The sequence below is a fragment of the Scyliorhinus torazame genome, chromosome 7 (genome assembly GCF_047496885.1).
Source record: "Scyliorhinus torazame isolate Kashiwa2021f chromosome 7, sScyTor2.1, whole genome shotgun sequence".
NCBI classification, from domain to species: Eukaryota; Metazoa; Chordata; class Chondrichthyes; order Carcharhiniformes; family Scyliorhinidae; genus Scyliorhinus; species Scyliorhinus torazame.
The window spans coordinates 184,789,707-184,813,766 of NC_092713.1; the positions used below are offsets into that span (position 1 = coordinate 184,789,707).

The following is a 24,060-nucleotide window of genomic DNA, read 5'->3' on the forward strand; positions in this document are numbered from 1 at the left end:
TATTCCGTCCCCACCTGGCCATTAACTTGGGACTTGACCTATCCATCCTGGGGTCCAACAAGCAATTGAAACCAACCCCCATTTTCAGCCGATATGGACAATAATATCTTTTTGACACAGTCTGCATTGTCCAGTTGGACACATCGACCTTTCGTAAAACTGGCACCCCCGCCAAGATCCCACTCACCATCACAAGCCTCTCTCCCGGGTCCCGCACCTCCCTGGTCACCACAAATACCACCCTTGTACTGAACAGGATTGCAAGCCCCTCGATTTGGAGTTGAACCCCAAGTGGAATGTCTGCCCTACCGATCCCTTTCTTAACAGTGTCTGGTCTTTCACCTGCAGATGTATCTCCTGAAGACCACATCTGCCCCTAAAGATTTTAAGTGCGCGAACACCCGGGACCATTTAACCGGACTGGTCAATACTATTCACCAGAGTTTTCTGAACCCCCCCCACCTCTGGTAAGGTCAGTCATCCCCCCCCAACTCGTATCTCGCCCAACCACCAAGCCCCCCTGGGCCCACCCAAAATGACTGCCCCCTCCATTCTCTCCTAAACCAAGCCAGAAAATTCCCTGCGTCTGCGTGGGTTTTCTACTGGTGCTCCTGCTTTCTCCCGCAGTCCAAAAATATGCGGGTTAGGTGGATTGACCATGCTAAATTGTCCCTTAGTGTCCAAAGATGTGCACGTTAACTGGGGTTACAGGGACAGGGCAGAGACGTGGGTCTAGGTAGGGTACCCTTTCAGAGGATTGGTGCAGACTCGATGGGACGAATGGCCTCTCTGCTGTAATGATTCTATGGTTGGTTAGCAGGAGTGTGATGGGGAAGGAGCAACTTAACTTTAGGAAGAACATGGAAGCAGATCACGTGTCCCCGCTGATTAACAATTGGAATCTCGAGCGAGAGAGGGAGGGGCTGCGGGGTGACGCTTCCGAGGGGGCGGGTCTGCGGGGTGACGCTTTCCGAGGGGGACGGGTCTGCGGGGTGACGCTTTCCGAGGGGGCGGGGCTGCGGGGTGACGCTTCCGAGTGGCCGGGTATATCAAGCGGGCAGCGAGCGGGCGCCGGGCCAGAGAGAGCAGCAAGATGGCGGATTGCGAGTTGGAGAGCACAGCGCCCATGAGGCCGCAGAGCTTCTTGTTCGGTAAGAGCCGGGCCCGGGGAGACGATCATGTCCACCGGTAGCCGGCCATTCTCTCCCAGGATCAGTTCCTGGGCCGGCTCTCGGTGCGGGGCCGCCGCCATGTGGCTATGGAGCCACGTGTTGGGAAAGCGACCTCGGTCCCCGGCTTCAGGCAACAGGAGCGCGCGGAGAGCGGGCCCGCGTGGGGGAGGTGCAGCTGGTCCTCGTGTAAATCACAGAGCATAGATCCTCTGGATCCTGTAATGTAATTGAGGGAATCCACCACTGGATCCTGTAATGTAACAGGGAATCTCCACTGGATCATGTAATGTAACAGGGAATCTCCACTGGATCCTGTAATGTAACAGGGAATCTCCACTGGATCCTGTAATATAACAGGGAATCTCCACTGGATCCTGTAATGTAACAGGGAATCTCCACTGGATCCTGTAATGTAACTGGGGGAATCCACCATTGGATCCTGTAATGTAACTGAGGGAATCTCCACTGGATCCTGTAATGTAACTGAGGGAATCTCCACTGGATCCTGCAATGTAACAGGGAATCTCCACTGGATCCTGGAATGTAACTGAGGGAATTTCCACTGGAACCTGGAATGTAACTGAGGGGATCTACAATGGGTCCTGTAATGTAACTGATGGAACCTGCACTAACTGAATTGCTGCTATATCAGGATGGTGCTGAGAGTTATTTTTCCATTTCTGTTTGTGAGAGTTTACTGCATTATGTGTTTATATCATGACTTTATTCACTAACCGACATTTTTCTCTCTTCAGGATGTGAGCTCAAGGCAGGTGAGAAAGAATACAAGATGGAGGTGGATGATGATGAGTCTGAGCATCAGCTTTCTTTGAGAACGGTGAGTGTTTGTTAGCCGTTTCACATTATTGACCGCTTGTAGAAAATATGTACAGAACTGTACCAAATAAAGACTGCCCTGTACCCAAGAGCTCCTATTAACACCACAGCAGGATTTTAGTTCAAGAGAAGCAGGTTTTAACAATCTTGGGCACGTTACAGCCTTACGGTCTCGACATCAAATTCAACAACTTCAGGTGATTAGCTCTACCCCACCTCGACCCGTTTGTTTTCATCCCATTTCATTTTAACTGTCTTTTACCATTACTTTCTTTCTTGCTTTTCTTTATATATATCCCCCCCCATCTTATCCACCTTTCCTTACCCTTTCTCCCCTTTGCTTCCTGCTTCCCCTCCCCCCACGCCTGGATCTGTCAGTTTACCCTCTGATGTTAGTTTCTCTGCAGTTTGGCCTTTCACACCTTTTGTTCTCTCTGGGGACTGCCATTAGCACTCTTCCCTCTTAGTTTCTGTGGCTATTAGCCCCCCCCCCCCCCCCCCGTTTCCCTGGGTTTCTGTGCCTATGACTCACCTTTCATTCACACTCCACAGTATAAATATTTCCCACTTTATCTGTCTTTTAGCTTTGACAAAAGGGTCATCTGGACTCAAAACGTTAGTTCTTTTCTCTCCCTACAGATGCTGCCAGACCTGAGATTTTCCAGCATTTTCCCTTTGGTTTTTGAAGAGATGCTGTTTATTGGCCAACACTTATCCTATTTTAAAAAAACATTTACGCCAAAGGGAACTGAAGTAAAATATCAGTTCAATTTTGGTTTTGCATGTTAAACCCGAGTAGTTTTATATCAATTTTGTAATCTCTTATGTTCATTGGGCTGCCTCTGATTGTATTTTTCCAGGTTTGCCTTGGTGTTGGTGCAAGTGATGACTTGCACCTGGTCGAAGCAGAAGGCTTAAATGCTGAAGGCAAGAACATGAAGATCACTTTGGCAGCTCTGAAGTTGTCGGTGCAGCCCACAGTGAGTTTCCGCTTTATAGTGAAACAGATTAATGAGCCAAATGTAGAACTCTGGGAAAGACATGTGTGACGGTTACAATTTGGGTCAGTACAATATATTTTATATCAGACTCCCCAGTGTCTGCATTGGTCTCACTCTCATAACCCAAAAAGATGTGCAAGGTAGGTGGATTGGCCACACTAAATTGCCCGTGATTGGAAAAAAGAATTGGGTACCTTAAATTTACTTTTTAAATACTTCATATCAGCCTCTTGGAATACACCTGGAACTGTTTGCAATATTAATTTGGCTGTCTCCTAAAAGAGAGAGATCCTGCATTTCTATATTGCCTTTCAAAACATCAGGATCTTCCAAACCTCATTCCAGACAGATGAGTGTTTTGGAATTCAATCCTGTTTTAACATGGGAACTACAATCAATTTGCTTGGGGATGGTCATAAACATTTACCCTGCCAGCGAAGCCCATATCCCATGAAAGAATGAAGAAATAAATTAACTGAGGTGTTGCTCGGCCTTTAGACACAATATTCAGGAGCCTCTTTCACATTTAAGTTGAAATAAATATGTTCATTACTTTGCATTTATTGAGCAGCTATTAGCTGATCCAGTGCTGTGTCATCTATCGAAAAAGCTCTTGTACTAAAAGCTAATGTTTTAAACCCTTGATTCTGAGCTGGGATCTGCGTCAAAGTTCACACATCCAACCAGGTGAAACTCGAAAGATGTTGCCTGAACTGTGACTTGTTCTGTCTTCAGATTGGCCAGAAATGGCCTGTAGACCACAATGCGGATAACAAAAAGCTGACGATGGGTTGAGTTCCCTGAGCAGCTAGAAACATGTATTGTGCAGGGATCTTATGGGTGTGCTGAATTTACACAGCAGAAACAATTTCTTTCCTAGTGACCTTTACTTTTCTGTTTTATTCCAGGTTAGTTTGGGAGGATTTGAAATGGCACCTCCTGTGACATTCCGGCTGAAATCTGGAGCTGGTCCTGTCTACATCAGTGGCCAACACCTCATCGGTAAGTGGGGACCAGGGTCTATCTGTTGGCAGGAGTGGAGTATCAGTGCAACCAAATAATTGAAATCAACTTTGGATTTGAAGTGCTGAAAGTTTGAGAGGACAGGGAGTGGGATCATTCAAATCTGAGCCATCAACTTGAAAGGTAGGGTATGTGAACAGTGGTGGAATTACAGTCAATGCTGGAAACACTTGGGGAATATGTGGAGAGACAACGCTGTGTTTAATGTTATTCACCTGAGGGAGCAGTGCTCCGAAAGTTAGTACTTTGAAACAAACCTGTTGGACTTTAACCTGGTGTTGTAAGACATCTTGCTGTGCTCACCCAGTCCAACACTGGCATCTCCACATCATTTAATGTTTCAGTTCTAAGATTCCGTTAGCAGCAGTATTGTCAGACACTGCTGATTGGAGACAGTGTGCCTAGTGTTTACACAGGCATGGGAATGAATGGTAGTGATTTCTGGGCTGGTATTTATGAACCAAAAAGCTGTCCATGTTTTTTATATGAAAACACTGATAGTTATGTTTCCAGTGTGTATCAGTGTGGAGACAAGGGCTCCTTCTGTCTATGTTGAACAGGTTTTCTAAAGGTGATTGGTATTGGTGGAGAATAGATCAACACTGTTCTATACAGTATCTTCCACCTTGCCCTTATTGTCGAAAAGTTTCTTGGGTTGTGGTGAAGACCAGGGTGACTTCAATTCCTTTCATCTTGTGTTTTAAGCATTGGATGATGACGATTTGGACTCTGATGATGAGGATGACAGCATACTGGAGGACACCACATCGAAACAAGCTATAAAACGACCAGCAGTTCCTGCAACCAAAATAGTGCAGGTATGAGCCCGAGACTATTTGAAAACTGCCCTCAGTGTTAGACTGATAGATTGCCAAACTGTCTCTGTATCTTTCTCGGCAAAGCTGATAGTTGAAAATTCAGAAAGTGCTATAAACTCACATACAGGTGTCTGGGAAACCTGACTAAGCATTGTGAAATTGTCTGCCACACATCACCAATTTGTATGTTAGTGAGGCGGTTGCTGGATGTTCATGGACACTGAAGATTTGTACAGATGTCTGTGGTATTTCCAGAGAAGTGCTTTCCTTGTTAGTTTTTTCCCTGCCCCCGCCTCCCCCTCATAGGTTGCAGTTGCAGCAGTAAACATTAGTCATGCCAACCTAAAACTTCTCTTTTTGTTCAACAGAAAAAAATGAAAGTGGAAGACTCTGACGATGATGAGTGAGTATTGATGTTTTATTGTGGCTTTAGTTCGAAGTATTGTAGTCTCTGTGGTGAAATACTTGACCTGTCGTGTTCCTAACGTGAACTGAGCAGCACTGGGGAAGATGAAATAAGAAAGGAGGAGGAAAATTTCACCTGATGATGTTTAATAAAGAATTTACAACCTAGCATTAAATTCTTATGGAATTCTGATGTTTAACTGCTGTAGTATTTTAAATAGTTATTAGTTTCTCTGCAGCTGCTTCATATAGATCATAGAATATAGTCCAAGGTCTTGAGGCTGAAGGCTTAGCTTAATGTCAGTGATTCAAAGCTTTGCGACATACTTGTTTTCTAGCAACATTGAGATATAGGAACCTGTCCTTCCAGTGTAAGAACATGACCATTTGACCAGAGAATTGCCTTGTCTCACTGAAGGGAGGTTTCTTTATTCCAGGGAGGATGATGAGGATGACGACTATGATGAGGAGGAGGACATGACCCCAGCAAAAAAGGTAAAGCAGGTAAATAATATTCACCGATATGCTAGATCAATTCCTTTTAAATCTAAAATCAATTACATTTTTGCTTGACGAGATTATTGTGTGATAACAATGATCACATTTATTAACAGGCTGAAGGTGCTGAATGGTCCACTCCTGTTCCTGAGTCAGGATCCAGTTGAGAAAACTGGACAAAGATATTGTGGGGTTGAACTAATGATGTGGCCAGGAACTCGTGCTTGGTGTCACATTATGACTGAACCTAGGTGTACTATAACAACCTGCATTCATATACCCCTGAAATTAAAAGAAACTTTCAAGTCGTTTCACAGGGTGTGGTCAGATGAGTGTTGACATGGGTCAAATGAATGAGCTATGAGGAGGGGCGATTAATTGTTTTCAAGGTGAATTGGCTTGGTTTATGGAATTAATTCCAGGCCATCGTGGTAGGAGAACTGGTGAAGGATTTGAACACTGGAATGAGGATTAGAATTGTAATCTTAGTAGGATGTTGCATAATTCTAGCTCAAACCACCATGGTTAATACAATTACTATTTTTTCCAACTTTTACCTTGTGGTTTCAGCCTCTTCAGAAAACTCCGCTCAAGGCTACCCCTGGATCAAAGGGGAATCCCAACCAAAACGGCAAAACACCCACCAAATCCACACCAGCTAAGAAACAGTCAAAGGTTAGTGACCGTTACCCAGCACTTTGGAGTATTGCTTCTTCCATTCGACCTATCTTAACGGAGATCTTGTCGGGTTTGAGATAAAATGTTGCTGCAGGCACAAGTCAGGGGTGTGATGACATACTCTCTATTTGGCCTGGGTCAATGCAGCACCAACGCTATACTGGTCCCCATCCAGAACAAAGTTTGATTGACACAATCATAGAATAGAATCCCAACAGAGCAGAAGGAGACCATTTGGCACATCGAGTCTGCACAAGCCCTCTCAATGAACACTATTTAGACACACTCTTCCAGACACCCAGCCCTATCCCTGTAACCTAACCACATCTGCACACTAAGGGGCAATTTAGCATGGCTAATTTACCTAACAACATCTTTAGAATGTGGGAGGAAACCTGAGCGCCCTGAGGAAACCCACACAGACACGGGGGAGAACGTGCAAACTCCATACAGGCAGCCACCCAAGGACTGAATCAAACCTGGATCCCATGCCGCCGTTCACTTTATTATTCACTCCTTCCAACATTGGCTACAGTGTGTAGCATCTGCAAGATACACTACAACAACTTGATGAGGTTGCTTCAACAGAACCTTCCAAACATAAGTACAGCATAGTACGCTGACCACCCTGACTTGGTGATATATTGCTGAGCCCTCATTGTCGCTCCAATCAAATGATTGGAACTGCTACCTAATCGACATAATAGCACTCTGCCTGTACCAGGCGGAATTCAATGGATCAAGTAGGAAACTCAGCAATTTCTCCAGGTAGTTAGGGATTGCTAGTTATTGCTGAGCTTGTCTGTGCCACCCAGATCCCTCAAATGAGTTTTTAAGAAAAGCTACAGCAGGAAATATTCACATTAAATTAGATGTTTGTGTCTCGTGTCCAAAGATCACTGCTCTGTGTTTTTTCACCATCAAAATAAAGTAATGTGGAGTGAAGTATTTGTGCCGCTGTGTGACATTCCCTTCCTCTTGTAACCCAAATGCAGAACTGCAGGTGGCTGGGGGGAAATCGAAGTCTTTAACTCAGTTTTCTGGGGCAGCTGGACCACGTGCTGCAATTGTTCTTTAAGATTCAGCGTACCTGTGTGAGCCTGTCTGTGTGGATTAAATGGTGGTGTTATTTTTCTTGAGGCAGCGCTATGCTCACTTTTTGCTTTTCAGTCACCAGAATCCAGCGGGAAACCCAAGACCCCCAAAACTCCGAAGACCCCAATGACTGTTGAAGACATCAAAGCAAAGCTGAAGACTTCAGTGGAGAAAGTGAGTAGAGAAATCTGCACCAACTCGAGCGCTGGCAGTTTTCAATGGGGAATCTGATCTTGTGCAACAGATCATGTAGAATACGGAAAGGATTGGAAGACATAAGCCTGACCTGCTTTTGTGTACAACATTGCTTCTCGGGATAACTGGCTCATTAAGATTGGGTTTTACATTAACATCCAGCATCGTGACCATTCCTCATTTAGCTGGGCACTGGCTGCATTACAGCTGGACCCTATTCTTTTTTCCCTTGTAGATCCTCGCACTGTGGTGATTAAAAATGTGTTCATTCTCTTATGGTGAAATGTTTGGGGAATGAAATTCTCTCAGTTTCATTGATGGGATCAGCTAGAGGCTCAGAATAGAATCCAAGTGTTCAACATTGAGGAGTATGATACAAGTGTATAATGGAAAAGATTCAATTGATAGATTCAGTAACAAAATTAGTAATTGGCAATAGAATCAGTCGGGAGTGTAGAATGTTTAATGTGGTGAGTTGAGATGTAATATGCACTGCTGATGATATGTACAGATGTAATATGCACTGCACAGTTTGATGATTCTAAGATGTGATCACTGTCCAGTTTCATCCCATCACTCATTAAATATAAGGATGGGGAGTAATTGTTTATCCAGAAGTTAAAATTCACTGTTGTGCATGGGCTGAAATCACTCTGCATCTCTTTTCTCCACAGGGTGTTGGTCTGCCCAAACTGGAGCCGAAGTTTATAAACTACCTTAAACATGGCTTCAGGATAGAGGACCCAAAGGTGAGTGTTTGATTTAGGGCTTATCCATGCTGACGTGTTAACCATGTAGCAACTTCTCATTGCAGTTTGTTACTTGTTTCTCAGCTATTGTGTTGAACTTGGCTGTTCTGATTGTGAATGCAGCTCTTATCCTGTGCACTGGAGTTATCTGTTACTGCTCATTGGGGTGAATGTGTGGCAGCAGCACTGCTCATATCCATAGTGCTTTAATCCAACAAGATTGGGCAGAGCAACACTATTGAAATTGTGCAGATGCTGGAAGTGTTGACAAACACAAAATGCTGGGAATACTCAGCTGTTGAGGCAACATTTGTGGAAAGAAAAAGCAGTTAATGCTTCCGACCTGAGAGTCTGCATCAGAACTGAGGAAAGTTTGAATTTTTAAAAATAAATAAATTTAGAGTACCCAATTATGTTTTTCCAATTAAGGGGCAATTTAGCATGTTCAATCCACCTACCTTGCACATCTTTGGGTTGTGGGGGTGAAACCCACACAAACACGGGGAGAATGTGCAAACTCCACATGGACAGTGACCCAGAGCCGGGTTCGAACCTGGGACCTCGGCGCCGTGAGACTGTGCCACCGTGCTGGACAGAAAAAATAATATTTTTAAGCAAGTGAGCATGAGCTACAAAGTTGCCATGATTGGCCAGTGTTGAGTATTGCCCAGTATTATCTGCTGGAGTCCAAAGATGTGTGGGAGGAGCTATGTAGTATGCTCTTACAGAGAGTCGGTGCAGACTCAATAGGCTGAATGGCCTCTTTCTGCACTGTGACTTACCTGATGAAGGCGCTGCGTTCCGAAAGATAGTGATCCCAACAAACCTGTTTGACTTTAACCTGGTGTTGTAGGACTTCTTACCATATTCACAGAAGTAGCATTAGAGAGGGATAAAGCTCAAAGTGTGAAGTTATATTAAAGTTGTATAAAACCTTGATTAGATAGTACTGGATATACTTCTGGTTTTTATATTAGAAAATGATGGAGCCGTGGAGGAGGTGCAAATATATTTACTGGCTGAAACTGATCTAAGAGGTTTTAAGTTATCTGTAAGAAGTCTTGCAACACCAGGTTAAAGTCCAACAAGTTTGTTTCAAATTACTGGGAAGATTAAATTATCTGGTAAGATCTAACAGACTGGGGTTTCTTTCTCGAGAAAGAAACGATTGTTGTTAACCTGATGAGGGTTTTTGATATTCATGTTCAATAGGGCAGATACTGCTCCGTATGGTTGCATTGAATAACAAACGTGTATCGAGGCTGTCAACATGTTCATGAGGGAGAAAGGAATAGAAGGACTTGATATGCAATGAAGGGAGGATGTGGAATGTAAACACCAGCGTAGACGTGTTGGAGTGTGTATGCTTTGTTTCTGTGCTGCAAAATTCTGCAAGGTATTAACTCTATTTTTGCTTTTCTAGATCATCAAAGAGCTTTGGGCATGGAGGCAAATAGTGGATGGGAAGTAGAGGAACTGTAACCGTATTAAATCAAACTTGTGTGAAAATTGTACTCCATTCTTGCATCTGTGTTTTTGTAAATAAACCAGTTTGTTTTAAAATTCTGCTTCATTGCACCAGAATGCTTTCCACTGCATAATGTCGATCAGTGGATTTGATGTGAGTTATGATAGGGAAAGGACCATAAGACATGGAAGCAGAATTAGGCCACTTGGCCCACCGTGGTCTGCTCCGCCATTCAATCATGGCTAATATGTTTCTCATCCCCATTCTCCCCATAACCCATGATCCTATTAATCAAGAACCTATCTATCTCTGTCTTAAAGGCATTCAGTGATTTGGCCTTCTGTAGCAAAGTCCCACAGATTCACCACCTTCTGGCTGAGGTCACTTTAATGATTTGATACAAATACATGGATCAACAGTCTTGCCTGAAATAGAATCCCTACAGTGCAGAAGGAGCCTGTTCAGCCCATCGAGTCTCCACCGACCTGCCAAAAGGACATTCTACCTAGGCCCATTCCCCTGCCCTCTCCCGTAATCCCGCCGCGTATTGATCATGGCCAATCCACCTAACCTGCACATCTTTGGACTGTGGGAGAAACCGGAGCACTAAGATCATTAATGAATATTATAATTTTCCATCCTGTCACGCTGCAGTGACTATAGTGTGTACGTGATTCCTTGTTATAAAATATTCTCAGATCTTTTTGTCTTCAGCCACTCATCTGTAGAGTTGAAGCCATAGATCAGCCATAATTTACTATTGTACAGTCATGATCTTATTGAATGGCAGAGCAGAATCAAGGGGCCATACGGTGAATTCCTGCTCCTAATACTAATGTTCTTCAGCCAAGGATCCCATTGGCCTTTCAAATTGTGCTAAGACCATCAAAGATTTCTGTACAGAAAGCGCCAGGTCTGTTCCTGCATGCTCTTTGAATGACACTATTTAGATAACATTGCCTCTCAATTCACCCCATTACTTCACACTAATATTTACATGAGGTACACAGCATAGAACAGGACATTGAGCCCTACTAGTCTGTATATCTCGTGTTCATACTCAACCCGCTTCATCATGTCCACACAGCATAACTTTCAATTCCCTTTTGTTTGAAATTAGGGCCCTTAATAAACTGCCATTTTCTGCATGGTATAGAATTCTTTGATTAGCCTAATACAGCACTGATTTTTGCTTTGGAAAGGCACTTTCTAAGGTAGCAATTCAAAACGGTCCCTGGAAATGTCAGGGTCACTCAGTTCTGGTTTCCATACTGACATTGCTAAATATAATTTACAGTGCAGAAGGAGGCCATTCAGCCCACCGAGTCTGCACCGGCTCTTGGAAAGAGCACCGCATCCAAGGTCCACACCTCCACCCTATCCCCATAACCCAGTAGCCCCAGCCAACACTAAGGGCAATTTTGGACAATTTAGCATAGCCGATCCATCTAACCTGAACATCTTTGGACTGTGGGAGGAAACCGGAGCACCCGGAGGAAACCCACGCACACACGGGGAGAATGTGCAGACTCCGCACAGACAGTGACCCAAGCCGGGAATCAAACCTGGGAACCTGGAGGTGTGAAGCAATTGTGCTATCCACAATGCTACCGTGCTATGTTGGTAGGTTGACATCTTATGGACCCCCTTATCTATGCAAGTCTTTAGAATGGGCCAGAAGATGACCCTCAGCATGATGGAAACTGAGAAGCTGACCTCGAGCAGGGTAACCAATGTGTGATGAGGTGGTGAGAGAGGTGACCACCCTGACATTTTGAGTACTTGCCCTCCCAATTGTAGGGACGGTTTGAATAGCTGGTTAAGCTAGCCATCCCCAGAAATAGAGTATATTAACAAGTACTTGGGGACCGGAGGCAGTCCTGGTCAGATGACTGCTCATCAAGCAGACTCCTTCAGGTGGAAGATGGACCAGAGGATAAGGAAGAAGACTGAGGGAAGAGTTCCCTAGCATTTCCACTAGAGAGCAGAATGCTGCTATCACAAGCTACTGAGATCAAGACACTACCAACAGTCGGTTCATCCTCTGGGATCAGTAAACTGCCCTCAACTGTCATTGGTCATAAACTTTTCCTGACTAGCTAATAGGATCATATGTAAACTATTACTTAAATTACCGATCAGAGGTATCTGGCTCTCCAACCCAAGAGCTTACACTTTTGTTTGTACTCCAGGTTTTGGAGAGCCAACACAGACACAATGAGCAGAATGGCCTCTTTCCATTGGTTACAGGCTTTATCCGATCTATAACTATGTCTAAGGCAGTGTCTTTAAAACTTTTTTCCCGGCGACCCATTTTTACCAAATGGTTAGCCCTCCCGACCCACACCACGTTCACTTCCTACATCGGTGAGCCTCCTCACTTCCATGCATTTAAAATTAATATTTTAAAAATAAATTTAGAGTACCCAATTAATTTTTTCCAATTAAGGGGCAATTTAGTGTGGCTAATCCACCTACCCTACACATCTTTGGGTTGTGGGGGCAAAACCCACACAAACATGGGGAGAATGTGTGATGTACCATCAATGATGACAGACGAGAGTCGGAAGAGTAAACTGGCTTTAATCAGATACAGACACCTGCTGGCAGCCGGTCCCAGAATGAGGGCAGGGCTGGTGGTTAGCTACCTTTATACTTGAGCCCGAGGGGTGGAGCCAGCAGGGACAAACCCAGACATGTAACAAACAGTAAGTACCATAAGTAAGAACAGTATGTACAATATAATATAGTGGTTCATCACATTCACCTCCTGTTAAAAAAAGAGTCCGACAGGGGTGAAGTGGACGGGTTGAATTTGAGATCAAGTCTGTCGGGGGCTCTGACCTTACGCTGTGATCGCCTCAGTCCCAGCTGTGGTGAGGACACTGATTATCATAGAATTTACAGTGCAGAAGGAGGCCATTCGGCCCATCGAGTCTCCACCGGCTCTTGGAAAGAGCACCCTACCCAAGGTCAACACCTCCACCTTATCCCCATAACCCACACCCAACACTAAGGGCAATTTTGGACACTAAGGGCAATTTATCATGGCCAATCCACCTAACCTGCACATCTTTGGACTGTGGGAGGAAACCGGAGCACCCGGAGGAAACCCATGCACACACGGGGAGGATGTGCAGACTCCGCACAGACAGTGACCCAAGCCGGAATTGAACCTGGGACCCTGGAGCTGTGAAGCAATTGTACCGTGCTGCCCAATGTCGGATGAAGCGTTGAGGCCTGCGTATCCAGGAGCATGTCGTCTTCCCGATAAGTAGCAACGGAGGGAGACGGTGTAGAGTCGTGAGTAGCAACGGAGGGAGACAGTGTAGAGTTGGAGGTAATGGTGATGGTCGCTGGGGAACCTGTGGATACCAAGTCCCGAAGGGAGACTGTGTCCTCCCGCCCGTCATGGTGTGCCACGTAGGCATATTGGGGGTTAGCATAGAGGAGAAGGACCCGTTCGACCAGGGGACCCGACTTGTGACTTCTTGCATGCTTCCGGAGGAGGACGGGCCCTGGAACCGTCAGCCAGGATGGGAGCGAGACCCCTGAGGTGGACTTCCCGGGGAAGACAAACATCCTCTCATGAGGGGTCACATTGGTGGCAGTGCACAGGAGCGACCGGATGGAGTGGAGTGCATCGAGAAGGACCTCCTTGGATTGGATTGGATTGGATTTGTTTATTGTCACGTGTACCAAGGTACAGTGAAAAGTATTTTTCTGCGAGCAGCTCAATAATCATTAAATACATGGGAAGAAAAGGGAAGAAAAGAAAATACATAATAGGGCAACACAACATATACAATGTGACTACATAAGCACTGGCATCGGATGAAGCATACAGGGTGTAGTGTTAATGAGGTCAGTCCATAAGAGGGTCATTTAGGAGTCTGGTGACAGTGGGGAAGAAGCTGTTTTTGAGTCTGTTCGTGCGTGTTCTCAGACTTCTGTATCTCCTGCCCGATGGAAGAAGTTGGAAGAGTGAGTAAGCCTTGTGGGAGGGATCTTTCATTATGCTGCCCGCTTTCCCCAGGCAGCGGGAGGTGTAGATGGAGTCAATGGATGGGAGGCATGTGATGAACTGGGCTGTTGTGCTTTCTTGGTGGAAGCGTCGACGTGGGTGGACCAGGACAGATTTTTGGAGATGTGCACCCCTAGGAATTTGAAACTGCTAACCATCTCCACCTCGGCCCCGTTGATGCTGACAGGGGTGTGCACAGTACTTTGCTTCCTGAAGTCAATGACCAGCTCTTTAGTTTTGCTGGCATTGAGGGAAAGATTATTGTCGCTACACCACTCCACTAGTTCTCGATCTCCCGCCTGTATTCTGACTCGTCATTATTCGAGATCCGGCCCACTGTGGTCGTATCGTCAGCAAACTTGTAGATGGAGTTGGGACCAAGTTTTGCCACGCAGTCGCGTGTGTACAGGGAGTAGAGTAGGGGCCTTGCGGGACCCCGGTTTGAGGACTATTGTGGAGGAGGTGTTGTTCATTCTTACTGATTGTGGTCTGTTGGTCAGAAAATCGAGGATCCAGTTGCAGAGTGGGAGCCAAGTCCTAGGTTTTGGAGATTTGATATGAGCTTGGCTGGGATTATGGTGTTGAAGGCGGAGCTGTAGTCAATAAATAGGAGTCTGATGTAGGAGTCCTTGTTTTCGAGATGCTCTAGGGATGAGTGTAGAGCCAGGGAAATGGCGTCTGATGTGGACCAGTTGCAGCCGTATGCGAATTGCAGTGGATCTAGGCGTTCTGGGAGTATGGAGGTGATGCGATTCATGATCAACCTCTCGAAGCACTTCATTCCGAATGAAATCAGGGCCACTGGACGGTAGTCATTGAGGCACGTTGCCTGTTTCTTTGGTACCGGTATGATGGTGGTCTTGAAGCAGGTGGGGACCTCGGAGTGGAGTAGGGACAGGTTAAAGATGTCCGCGAATACCTCTGCCAGCTGGTCCGCACAGGCTCTGAGTGCACGACCAGGGATCCCGTCCAGGCCCGTCGCCTTCCGAGGGTTCACTTTCAGGAAGGTCAATCTGACTTCGGAAGCTGGGATGTGGGTATGGGTGAATTATGGGCTGCTGGGGCACTCGCCAGCGGATTGTTGGTTACCTGCTCGAACCGAGCATAGAATGCATTGAGTTAATCGGGGAGGGATGCGCTGCTGCCAGAGATACTGTTCGGCTTCGCTTTGTAGCCCGTTATGTTGTTTAGTCCTTGCCACAACCGCCGAGAGTCTGTCTGTGACTCTAGCTTGGTTTGATATTCTCTCTTGGCATCTCGGATGGCTTTGCGGAGGTCGCACCTGGATTTCTTGTATAGGTCAGGATCGTCTGTCTTGAACGCCTCAGATCTGTCCTTCAGCAGGGAGTCAATCTCGCGATTGAGCCATGGTTTCCGGTTGGAGAACGTACGTACTGCTTTCTTTGGCACGCAGTCGTCCACACATTCTGCCAGCGGGAGACGGGGAGACTTCTAGACCGTAGGGCAAGGAGGACGGCCTTCCAGACCGTCGCGTTCTCCCTCTCCACTTGTCCATTTCCCCAGGGGTTGTAGCTGGTAGTCCTGCTTGAGGCGATGCCCTTGCTAAGCAGGAACTGACGCAGCTCATCACTCGTGAAGGAGGAACCCCGATCGCTATGGATGTAAGTGGGGAAACCGAACAAGGTGAAGAGGCCTTGCAGGGTCTTGATGACTGTGGCAGAGGTCATGTCAGGGCACGGGATGGCAAAAGGGAAATGTGAGTACTCATCAATGATGTTGAGAAAGTACACATTTCAGTCAGTGGAGGGGAGGGGTCCTTTGAAATCGATGCTGAGGCGCTCAAAGGGGCAGGAGGCCTTTACCAGGTGTGCTCTATCCGGCCGATAGAAGTGTGGTTTGCACTCCGTGCAGACCTGGCAGTCCCTGGTCATGGTCCTGACCTCCTCGATGGAGTAAGGCAGGTTGCGGGCCTTGATAAAATGGGAAAAAACGGGTGACAGAGGTCATTGTGGAGGGCCCGAAGTCGGTCTACTTGTGCGCTGGCACATGTACCGCGGGATAGGGCATCTGGGGGCTCATTAAGCTTCCCAAGTCGATACAAGATATCATAATTATAGGTGGGGAGTTCGATCCTCCACCTTAGGATCTTGTCATTCTTGATCTTGCCCCGCTGCGTGTTGTTAAACATGAAGGCAACCGACCATTGGTCAGTGAGGAGGAAATGTTGGAGGTTAGCGTCATGGTCCTGCTGGTCATGGCCACAGATGGTGACATTATCCAGATACGGGAACGTGGCCCGCAGCCCGTACTGGTCAACCATTCGGCCGATCTCCTGTTGGAAGACCGAGACTCCATTGGTGACGCCGAAGGGGACCCTGAGGAAGTGGTAGAGGCGGCCATCTGCCTCGAAGGCAGTGTATTGGCGGTCCTCCGGGCGGATAGGGAGCTGGTGACTTCAAGTCAATAGTGGAGAAGACTCGATACTGCGCAATCTGATGTCAGATATGCGGGGGAGAGAGTACTCATCGAGCTGCGTGTACCAGTTGATGGTCTGACTGTAGTCGATGACCATCAGGTGCTTCTCCCCAGTTTTGACGACCACCACTTGGGCTCTCCAGGGGCTAGTACTGGCCTCTATGAGTTGCTAGACCTCCGACCTGATAAAGGCCATGTCCCGAGCACTGTATCATCTGCTCCTAGTGGCGAAGGGCTTACAGTCCGGGGTGAGGTTAGCAAAGAGTGGGGGTGGGGTGACCTTAAGGGTCGAGAGCCTACAGACGGTGAGAGGGGGCAGGGGTCCATCGAACTCCAAGGTAAGACTTTTGAGGTAGCATTGGAAATCTAGACCTAGTAGTAAGGCAGCGCAGAGTTGGGGGAGGACTAGAACTTGAAATTTTTGTACTCAACACCTGTACTGTAAGGGTTGCAACACAGTACCCATGGACTTCCATGGAATGTGTTTCGGAAGACAGGGAGATTTTCTGGGTCACGGGTAAAATTGGGAGGGAGCAGCGCTGTACCGTATCTGGGTGAATGAAACTCCGTGCTCCCGGAGACAAAGAGGCAGGTCGTCTCGTGGCCGTTGATCCGGACGGCCATCATGGCTTTAGTGAGGTGATGAGGTCGAGATTGGTCGAGGGTGATGGAGGCGAGCGTCGGAAGGTGAGTGGGCTGATCGAGGGTAGCGGAGGCCAGAGTTCGATCTGGTGAGCAGGGGTTCCGGGAGGCGGCGGGGTGATTCCAAGATGGCGGCCCCCACAGGTCGCATGTGGCGGGTGGCGTTGAATATGGCGGCCCCCAGGGGTCGCACGTGGCGGATGACGTGGAAGATGGGGGCGGTCCCCGCAGGCCACACGCAGCGCTGCTGGGTTTAGAAACAGGTCGGGACTGGCAGACTTTAGAGAAGTTGCCCTTCTTTCCGCACCCGTTGCAGATCGCGCTCCTCGCTGGGCAGCGTGTCTGGGGTGCTTACCCTGGCCATAGAAGTAACATTTCGGGCCTCCGGAGTTGGTGGGTCGCTGCGCGGCACAGGTTTGCGGCGGCACAGGTTTGCGGCACCCCTGGGTCGGGTGACGCCGGCGCCCACAACGTCCACGAGGGTGCCGCATGGTTGGAGGTGTGGGCATCCATGTTATGGAAGGCCACTTCCAATGAGTCCGAGAGTTGTACTGTGTCTTGGAGGTCGAATGTACCCCCTTCTCGTAGGCGCTGGTGGATGTAATTAGATTTTATGCCTGCGACATAGGCGTCCCGGATCAGCAATTCAGTGAGCTTGACAGCCGATACCGCCTTACCCACAAGGTGCGCAGAAATTCAGCTTGTGATTCTCCGGGGAGCCGTCGCCTCGTTGCAAGGAGATGCCTAGCGTATACCTCATTGACTTCCTTCACATACTGCCCCTTCAACAGCGTTACCGCATCCTCGAACGAGGTAGCGTCTCTGATAAGAAGGAAAACTTGTGGGCTCACCCGGGAGTTGAGGACTCGCAGCTTGTGAGTCTCAGCGACGGCGGAGGAATCAATGTAAGATTCGAAGCAGCTTAGCCAGTGTTCAAACGTGGCAGTGGCGTCGGCTGCTTGGGGGTCCAGCTCCAGGCGATCAGGCTTGAGTGATGGATCAGTCTTAAAATTTTACCCGATTAAATTGATGTCCCATCAATGACGACAGACAAGAGTCGGAAGAGTAAACTGTGGCTTTAATTAGCTAAAAGACATCAGCTGGCAGCCGGTCCCAGAATGAGGGCAGGGCTGGAGGTTAGCTACCTTTATACTTGAGCACAAGGGGCGAAGCCAGCAGGGACAAACCCAGACATGTAACAAAAAGTAAGAACAGTAAGTAAGAACAGTCTATACAATATAATACAATGGTTCACCACAATGTGCAAACTCCACACACAGACAGTGACTCAGAGATGGGATCGAACCTTCGACCTCGGCGCTGTGAGGCAGCAGTGCTAACCACTGTGCTGCCCTATTTAAAATTAATATAATTGATCTTCCTCACTTACGGTAAATTGTATTCCGTTTTTGCATACTTAAAACCAAGGTTTGCATGGCAACAAAATAATTCCACCTTGTAAATTGTAAATTTCACTCCCCAACAAACAGTTTCACATCCCTGACATGGGTGGCACAGTGGTTAGCACTGTTGCTTCATAGCGCCAGAGACCCAGGTACGATTCCCAGCTCGGGTCACTGTGGAGTCTGCACATTCACCCCGTGTCTGCGTGGGTTTCCTCCCACAAGTCCCAAAAGACATGCTTGTTAGGTGAATTTGACATTCTGAATTCTCCCTCCGTGTACCTGAACAGGTGCCAGAGTGTGGCGACTAGGTGATTTTCATAGTAACATCATTGCGGTGTTAATGTAATCCTACTTGTAAAACTAATAAAGATTATTATTACACTGGTTTTGTCCAATTAGACGTTTCCAACTCAAACCTTAGATTTAACTCACAAAAAGACTGCCTTTTAAAATTTAAGTGTACCCGAGTTTTTTTCCATTAATAGGCAATTTAGTGTGGCCACTCCACCTATCCTGCACATCTTTTTGGGTTGTGGAGGTGAGACCCACGCAGACACAGGGAGAATGTGCGGACTCCACAAGGACGGGGATTGGGATCAACCCGGGTCCTTGGCACCATGAGGCATCAGTGCTAACCACTGCACCACCATGCTACCCTCCAAAAGGCTGCTTAATCATTTTGAGGATTTGAAAGTGCACAGAACCTGAATTGTATGAGGCAGTACTAAGCTTTTACTCCACATCAAAAATCCTCATGCTGACTATGTCATCATCTGATAGATCCTCATTGTCAGACCGCCTTATACAAAATGCGTGCGTTATAAACAGAACAGAACCAGACCTGTATGTAACATTACACCAGTGTTGATCCCATAGCCATTCCGGATACTAGATTTCATAATGAAACATTGCATTTGTAAATTGGCTCGGTATTAAATGTAACTTTATGAATGTACATGCTTTTCTTTGCACAGGATCAGTTTAGGGCAGCAAAAATCTACCCAGAGGGAAAATGGGAAAACTGATCAGGTTGGGGATCATTTTTGACAGCTCATTTTTCAACACCCGCTGCCCTCAGGTGTGTTGCGACCTCACTTTGATAAACACTGATCTAAGCTATTTGACTTGACCACTTCCTGTGGTAATGACTTCCATATCCTGACTACTCAGGGAAAATAATTCCTCTGGTCCTCCTAGATTTTAATAACTACCTTGTAGTTAAGATCCTGGTTTTGAAATGTTCCACAAATGAAAACATTCTCCCCACACTTCCAACAGTACAGGAGACCATTTGGTCCATTGAGTCTGCACTGGGCCTTCAGAGGAGCAAACCCACTTACTCCCCTATTCTCTCCCATATCCCTGTAACTCTTCTCCAACTGTTTGCCCTATTCCTTGTGAAGGTAACAATTAAACCTGTTTCCACATCTGGCCCCCGCCATCCTAACTATTCTTTATGTGGAATTTTTTTCCTGTGTTGTGTCTGCTTGTCTTAAATCTGACCTTTCTATCAACCCATCAGCTATTGGAATCAGATTCTCTTTATTTTCTCTGAACCCTTCATGGTTTGATCAGATCTCTCCTTGGTTCTCTCTCAGTGCAGAGACCAACTCCCAAATGTTTCAATCTATTCATAAAACTACAATCCCTTATCTTTGAAACCATTTTAATAAATCTCCTCCCTCCAAAGGCAGAATTGGACAATGCTCCAACTGGGACTGAATTTGTGTTTTAATTAGTGGTTTCAGTACATTATGCTGTTGTTTTTTGTGAACCCATTCATCATGTTAGGGCCGTCTATCGTCAAGAGTATGTGGCATCCTAGGCGAACCTTCAGCCTGGCTTTCAAAGGCTTTGAGCTGCCCGCAGAGTGTGAGGACCCTCCTGGCTGCAGATCGCTAAGTGAAGATGGTGGCTGATTGGAATGAAGGGTGGTGCCGAGCAGCTGAGGATCAAAACCAGCCAAAACAATGGAGAAAGCACAGGCAGCAGAAGATGGTCACGGTGTGGGAATGGGAGGAACTCCAGTAATTGGAGGATCAGTGAGCACGTGCGGGAGGAGGAAAGGAAAGGTATTTGGATGGTCAGCGAGCAGACATAAGGAAGCAGCTGGATGAGTTCGGGAAAGAGCAGCTGCCTGCTTCAGAAAACTCTAAAAGGACTGAACTAAAACAAAATGGAGTTTTCAGAGTGCCTGGGGCACGTGTGGAAAGTTGCTCATGCCATTTGAAATCTCTGTCGTTTCAGCTTTTAAATGATCTGAACAACTTTGCACAAATGACCCGGGCCACTTTGAAAGCTCTATGTTATTTCAGTTCAGCTTTTTGCCACAATGCCAATGTCAGCTGCTACCCTCTTGCGAATCCTGCTTGTCCGAGGCGACTGCCTGGTTAGCCTAGTGGTTACACCACCCCTGTTATCTAGTCACCTCTTTTCTTATCTAAAGAAAAATATTTCAACCCATTCAATCTTTCCTGATGACAGGGCAGCACGGTGGCGCAGTGGGTTAGCCCTGCACCCTCACGGCGCCGAGGTCCCAGGTTGGATCCCGGATCACTGTCTGTGTGGTGTTTGCACATTCTCCCCGTGTTTGCGTGGATTTCGGCCCACAACCCAGAGATGTGCAGGCTAGGTGGATTGGCCACACTAAATTGCCCCTTAATTGGAAAAATTTATTGGGTAATCTAAATTTAATTTAAAAAAAATCTTTCCTGATGACTAATCCATTAGTTCTCGTACCATACTAGTAAATCTTTTTTGCTCTTTCCCCAGTGCTTCTATATCCTTACTATAGAGATCAGAGCTGTGTACCTTGTGTTGCCTGACCAGGATCCGATAGAAGTTTAACATAATTTCACTACTTTTGAATGCTATACCACTAGAAATAATTTTTTAAAAATAAGTTTAAAGTAGCCAATTCCAATTAAGGGCCAATTTAGCGTGACCAATTCACCTGCCCTGCACATCTTTGGGTTGTAGGGGTGAGACCCACGCAGACACGGGGAGAATGTGCAAACTCCACATGGACGGTGACCCGGGATCAAACCCAGGTCCTCAGCTCTGTGAGGCAGCAGTGCTAACCACTGTGCCACCATGCCACCCAGTAATAGATTTTTAATTGCTTTGCTGACTTGCAATGCTGCTTTTAATGATTTGTTTACCTGTATCCTAGATCACTTTGCTCTTTGGGGCATTGGTGGCATAGTGATATTGTCACTGGACTTGGAATCCAGAGACTCAGGGTAATTCTCTGGGGTCCTGGGTTCAAATCCCACCGTGGCAGATGGTGAAATTTGAATTTAACAAAATCTGGAATTAAAAGTCCAATGATGACCTTAATACCATTGTCGATTGTCGTAAAAACCCACTTGGTTTAGTAATGTCCTTTCGGGAAGGAAATCTGCTGTCCTTACCTGGTCTGGCCTACATGTGACCCCAGATCCACAGCAATGTGGTTGACTCTTATCTGCCCTCTGAGAAGGTCTAGCAAGCCACTCAATTCAAAGGCAATTAGGGATGGGCAACAAATGCTGGCGTAGCCAATGATGTCCACATCAGATGCAAGAATTTTTTTTTTTAAGTTTCCAAGATCTAGAAAATGGTGTTCCTCACCCTGCTACCTCACATCTAACTGTGGTAGTTCATTTAACCTTTAAATGCCCCATCATGTACCGGCCCAATTCAGCAATCTGCCTGCCTTCCTCATGTCTGTTACCAACCTCTTTGTGGTTTCATACAATTCTGAGTTTCATGTCCTCCTCAAACTTTGAAATTATGTTCAAGACGTTAGCAGTGCTGCCAAACCTCAGTTTTGGTCCCTTTACGTCAGAAAGGATATTACTGCCGCAGAGGGAGAGCAACGAAGGTGCACCAGACTTGTTCAGGGGATAGCGAGACTGTCTTATGAAGAGGGAGTGGGGTAACTGGGCCTGTATTCTCTAGAGTTTTGAATAATGAGAGATGATCTTATTGAAACCTAAAAAATACTTAAAGGGGTAGACAGGGTAGATACAGGTAAGATGTTTCCCTTAGTTGGGGAATCAAGAACCAGGAGACACAATTTCAAAATAAGGGGGCCTTAGGACTGAGACAGGGAGAAATTTCTTTACACAGAGGGTTGTGAATCTTCGGAATTCACGACCCAAGAGAGGGTCAGTCATTGTGTATGTTTAAAGCAGAGATTGAGTGATTTCTGATTAACAATAATGTAAAGGGTTATGGGGATAGTGGGTATAAAAGCCACTGAAGTGTCTGATCAGCCATGGTTGTATTGAATAATGCAGCAGGCTCAACGGACTGAATGGCCTCCTGTTCCTGATACTGACCATTGTATACAATACTCTCTCTTCCTGTCACTCTGCCAATTTCATGTTCACGCAGCCACTGGCTCTTTAATCCCATGGGATTCAGTTTTGATAACAAGCTTATGTGGTACATGGTGGAACAAGAAGTACTTAACTGTTCAAAATCCCTCTTAATCACTCAGTTTTAGTGAATAAAAGCCCCAACCTCCAGGGTTCATCTTTGTGTACAGTTTCATTTCTATTACCCACGCTAAACTCCCAAATGTGAAGATGTCCTAATGATAACCTTCCAAAGCTCTCAATCCAGTTCTAACTTTTTTTTGAAAATCCTTTTATTGGAATTTTGCATTTAATAACAAGACTTTGCAGAACAATATAGAAACAATAATAGCTTGCTGGCCCCTTTGACCGGGTTCATGAAGAAGATGGGAGGGGTAGATCCGTGGAGGTCTTTACATCCGCGGGACAGGGAGCATTCTTTCTTTTTGTCGGTGCCTAAGGTGTACGCAAGGTTCGACTTTTTTCTGGTGGGGAAGGCGTTGCTAGCTGGGGTAAAGAAGACAGAGTATTCGGCGATTGTGATATCGGACAATGCTCCGCACTGGATGAATGTGGTCTTGGAGAAGGGTCCGGCCCAGAGGCTAAATGTGGGCTTGCTGGCAGACCGGAAAATTTGAGGAGTACATGGAATTTTCTTTTAAATTAGAGTACCTAATTCTTTTTTTCAAATTAAGACGCACTTTAGAGTGACCAATCCACCTACCTTGCACATCTTTGGGTTGTGGGGGTGAGACCTACGCAGACACGGGGAGAATGTGCAAACTTCACTTGGATGGTGACTCAGGGCCGAGATCGAACCACTGCACCACCGTGCGTGGCGTTTAACTGGAATGGGGAGTTCTCTCGGTCAGTGGTCTTGGAGGCATTGAGGAACAAGGTCATTTCATTCAAGGCTGAGGTGGATAGGGAGGTGCAGGAGGAGCTGCAGCGGTTGATAGAGGAGATTTTGCAGTTGGACGGGAGATATGTGGAGGACCCGGAGCCGGGACATTTGGTGAGGAGGAAGGAGTTTCAGGCAAAGTTTGATCTTCTATCCATGGGGAGGGCGGTTCAGCAACTGGGGTGCATGAGGGGGGGTTGTTTACGAGTATGGTGAGAAGGCCAGTCGGTTGCTGGTGGACCAGCTCCATCGGCAGGCAACAGCAAGGGACGGGACGGGTGGGTTTGTGGTGGCGCCGGAGCAGGTGAATAAGACGTTTGAAGACTTTAAAATATATATATTTTTATTCTCCTTTTTCACATTTTCTCC

General features: G+C 46.5%; 1 protein-coding gene across 2 annotated transcripts; it reads left to right on the forward strand.

Moving 5' to 3' along the window:
* The first annotated feature begins 999 nt into the window (after positions 1 to 999).
* LOC140426736 (nucleophosmin-like) lies at positions 1,000 to 10,034 on the forward strand. Of its 2 annotated transcripts, none has more exons than XM_072511858.1 (11): positions 1,000 to 1,151; positions 1,928 to 2,010; positions 2,870 to 2,989; positions 3,919 to 4,012; positions 4,739 to 4,851; positions 5,220 to 5,254; positions 5,694 to 5,760; positions 6,325 to 6,429; positions 7,603 to 7,701; positions 8,397 to 8,471; positions 9,895 to 10,034. In XM_072511858.1, the coding sequence occupies exons 1-11, from the start codon at positions 1,094 to 1,096 to the stop codon at positions 9,940 to 9,942; spliced, it is 897 nt and encodes a 298-aa protein (XP_072367959.1). In that variant the 5' UTR covers positions 1,000 to 1,093; the 3' UTR covers positions 9,943 to 10,034. The 2 variants fall into 2 exon arrangements, with proteins under 2 accessions (XP_072367959.1, XP_072367960.1); XM_072511859.1 differs by having other exon boundaries at positions 5,694 to 5,751.
* The last annotated feature ends 14,026 nt before the right edge of the window (positions 10,035 to 24,060 follow it).

Coding starts and splice junctions, on each gene's coding strand:
- LOC140426736 (XM_072511858.1), top strand. CDS start 1,094: ATGGCGGATTGCGAGTTGGAGAGCACAGCGCCCATGAGGCCGCAGAGC. Junction 1,152..1,927: donor GCCGCAGAGCTTCTTGTTCG/GTAAGAGCCGGG, acceptor TTCTCTCTTCAG/GATGTGAGCTCAAGGCAGGT. Junction 6,430..7,602: donor CAGCTAAGAAACAGTCAAAG/GTTAGTGACCGT, acceptor TTTGCTTTTCAG/TCACCAGAATCCAGCGGGAA.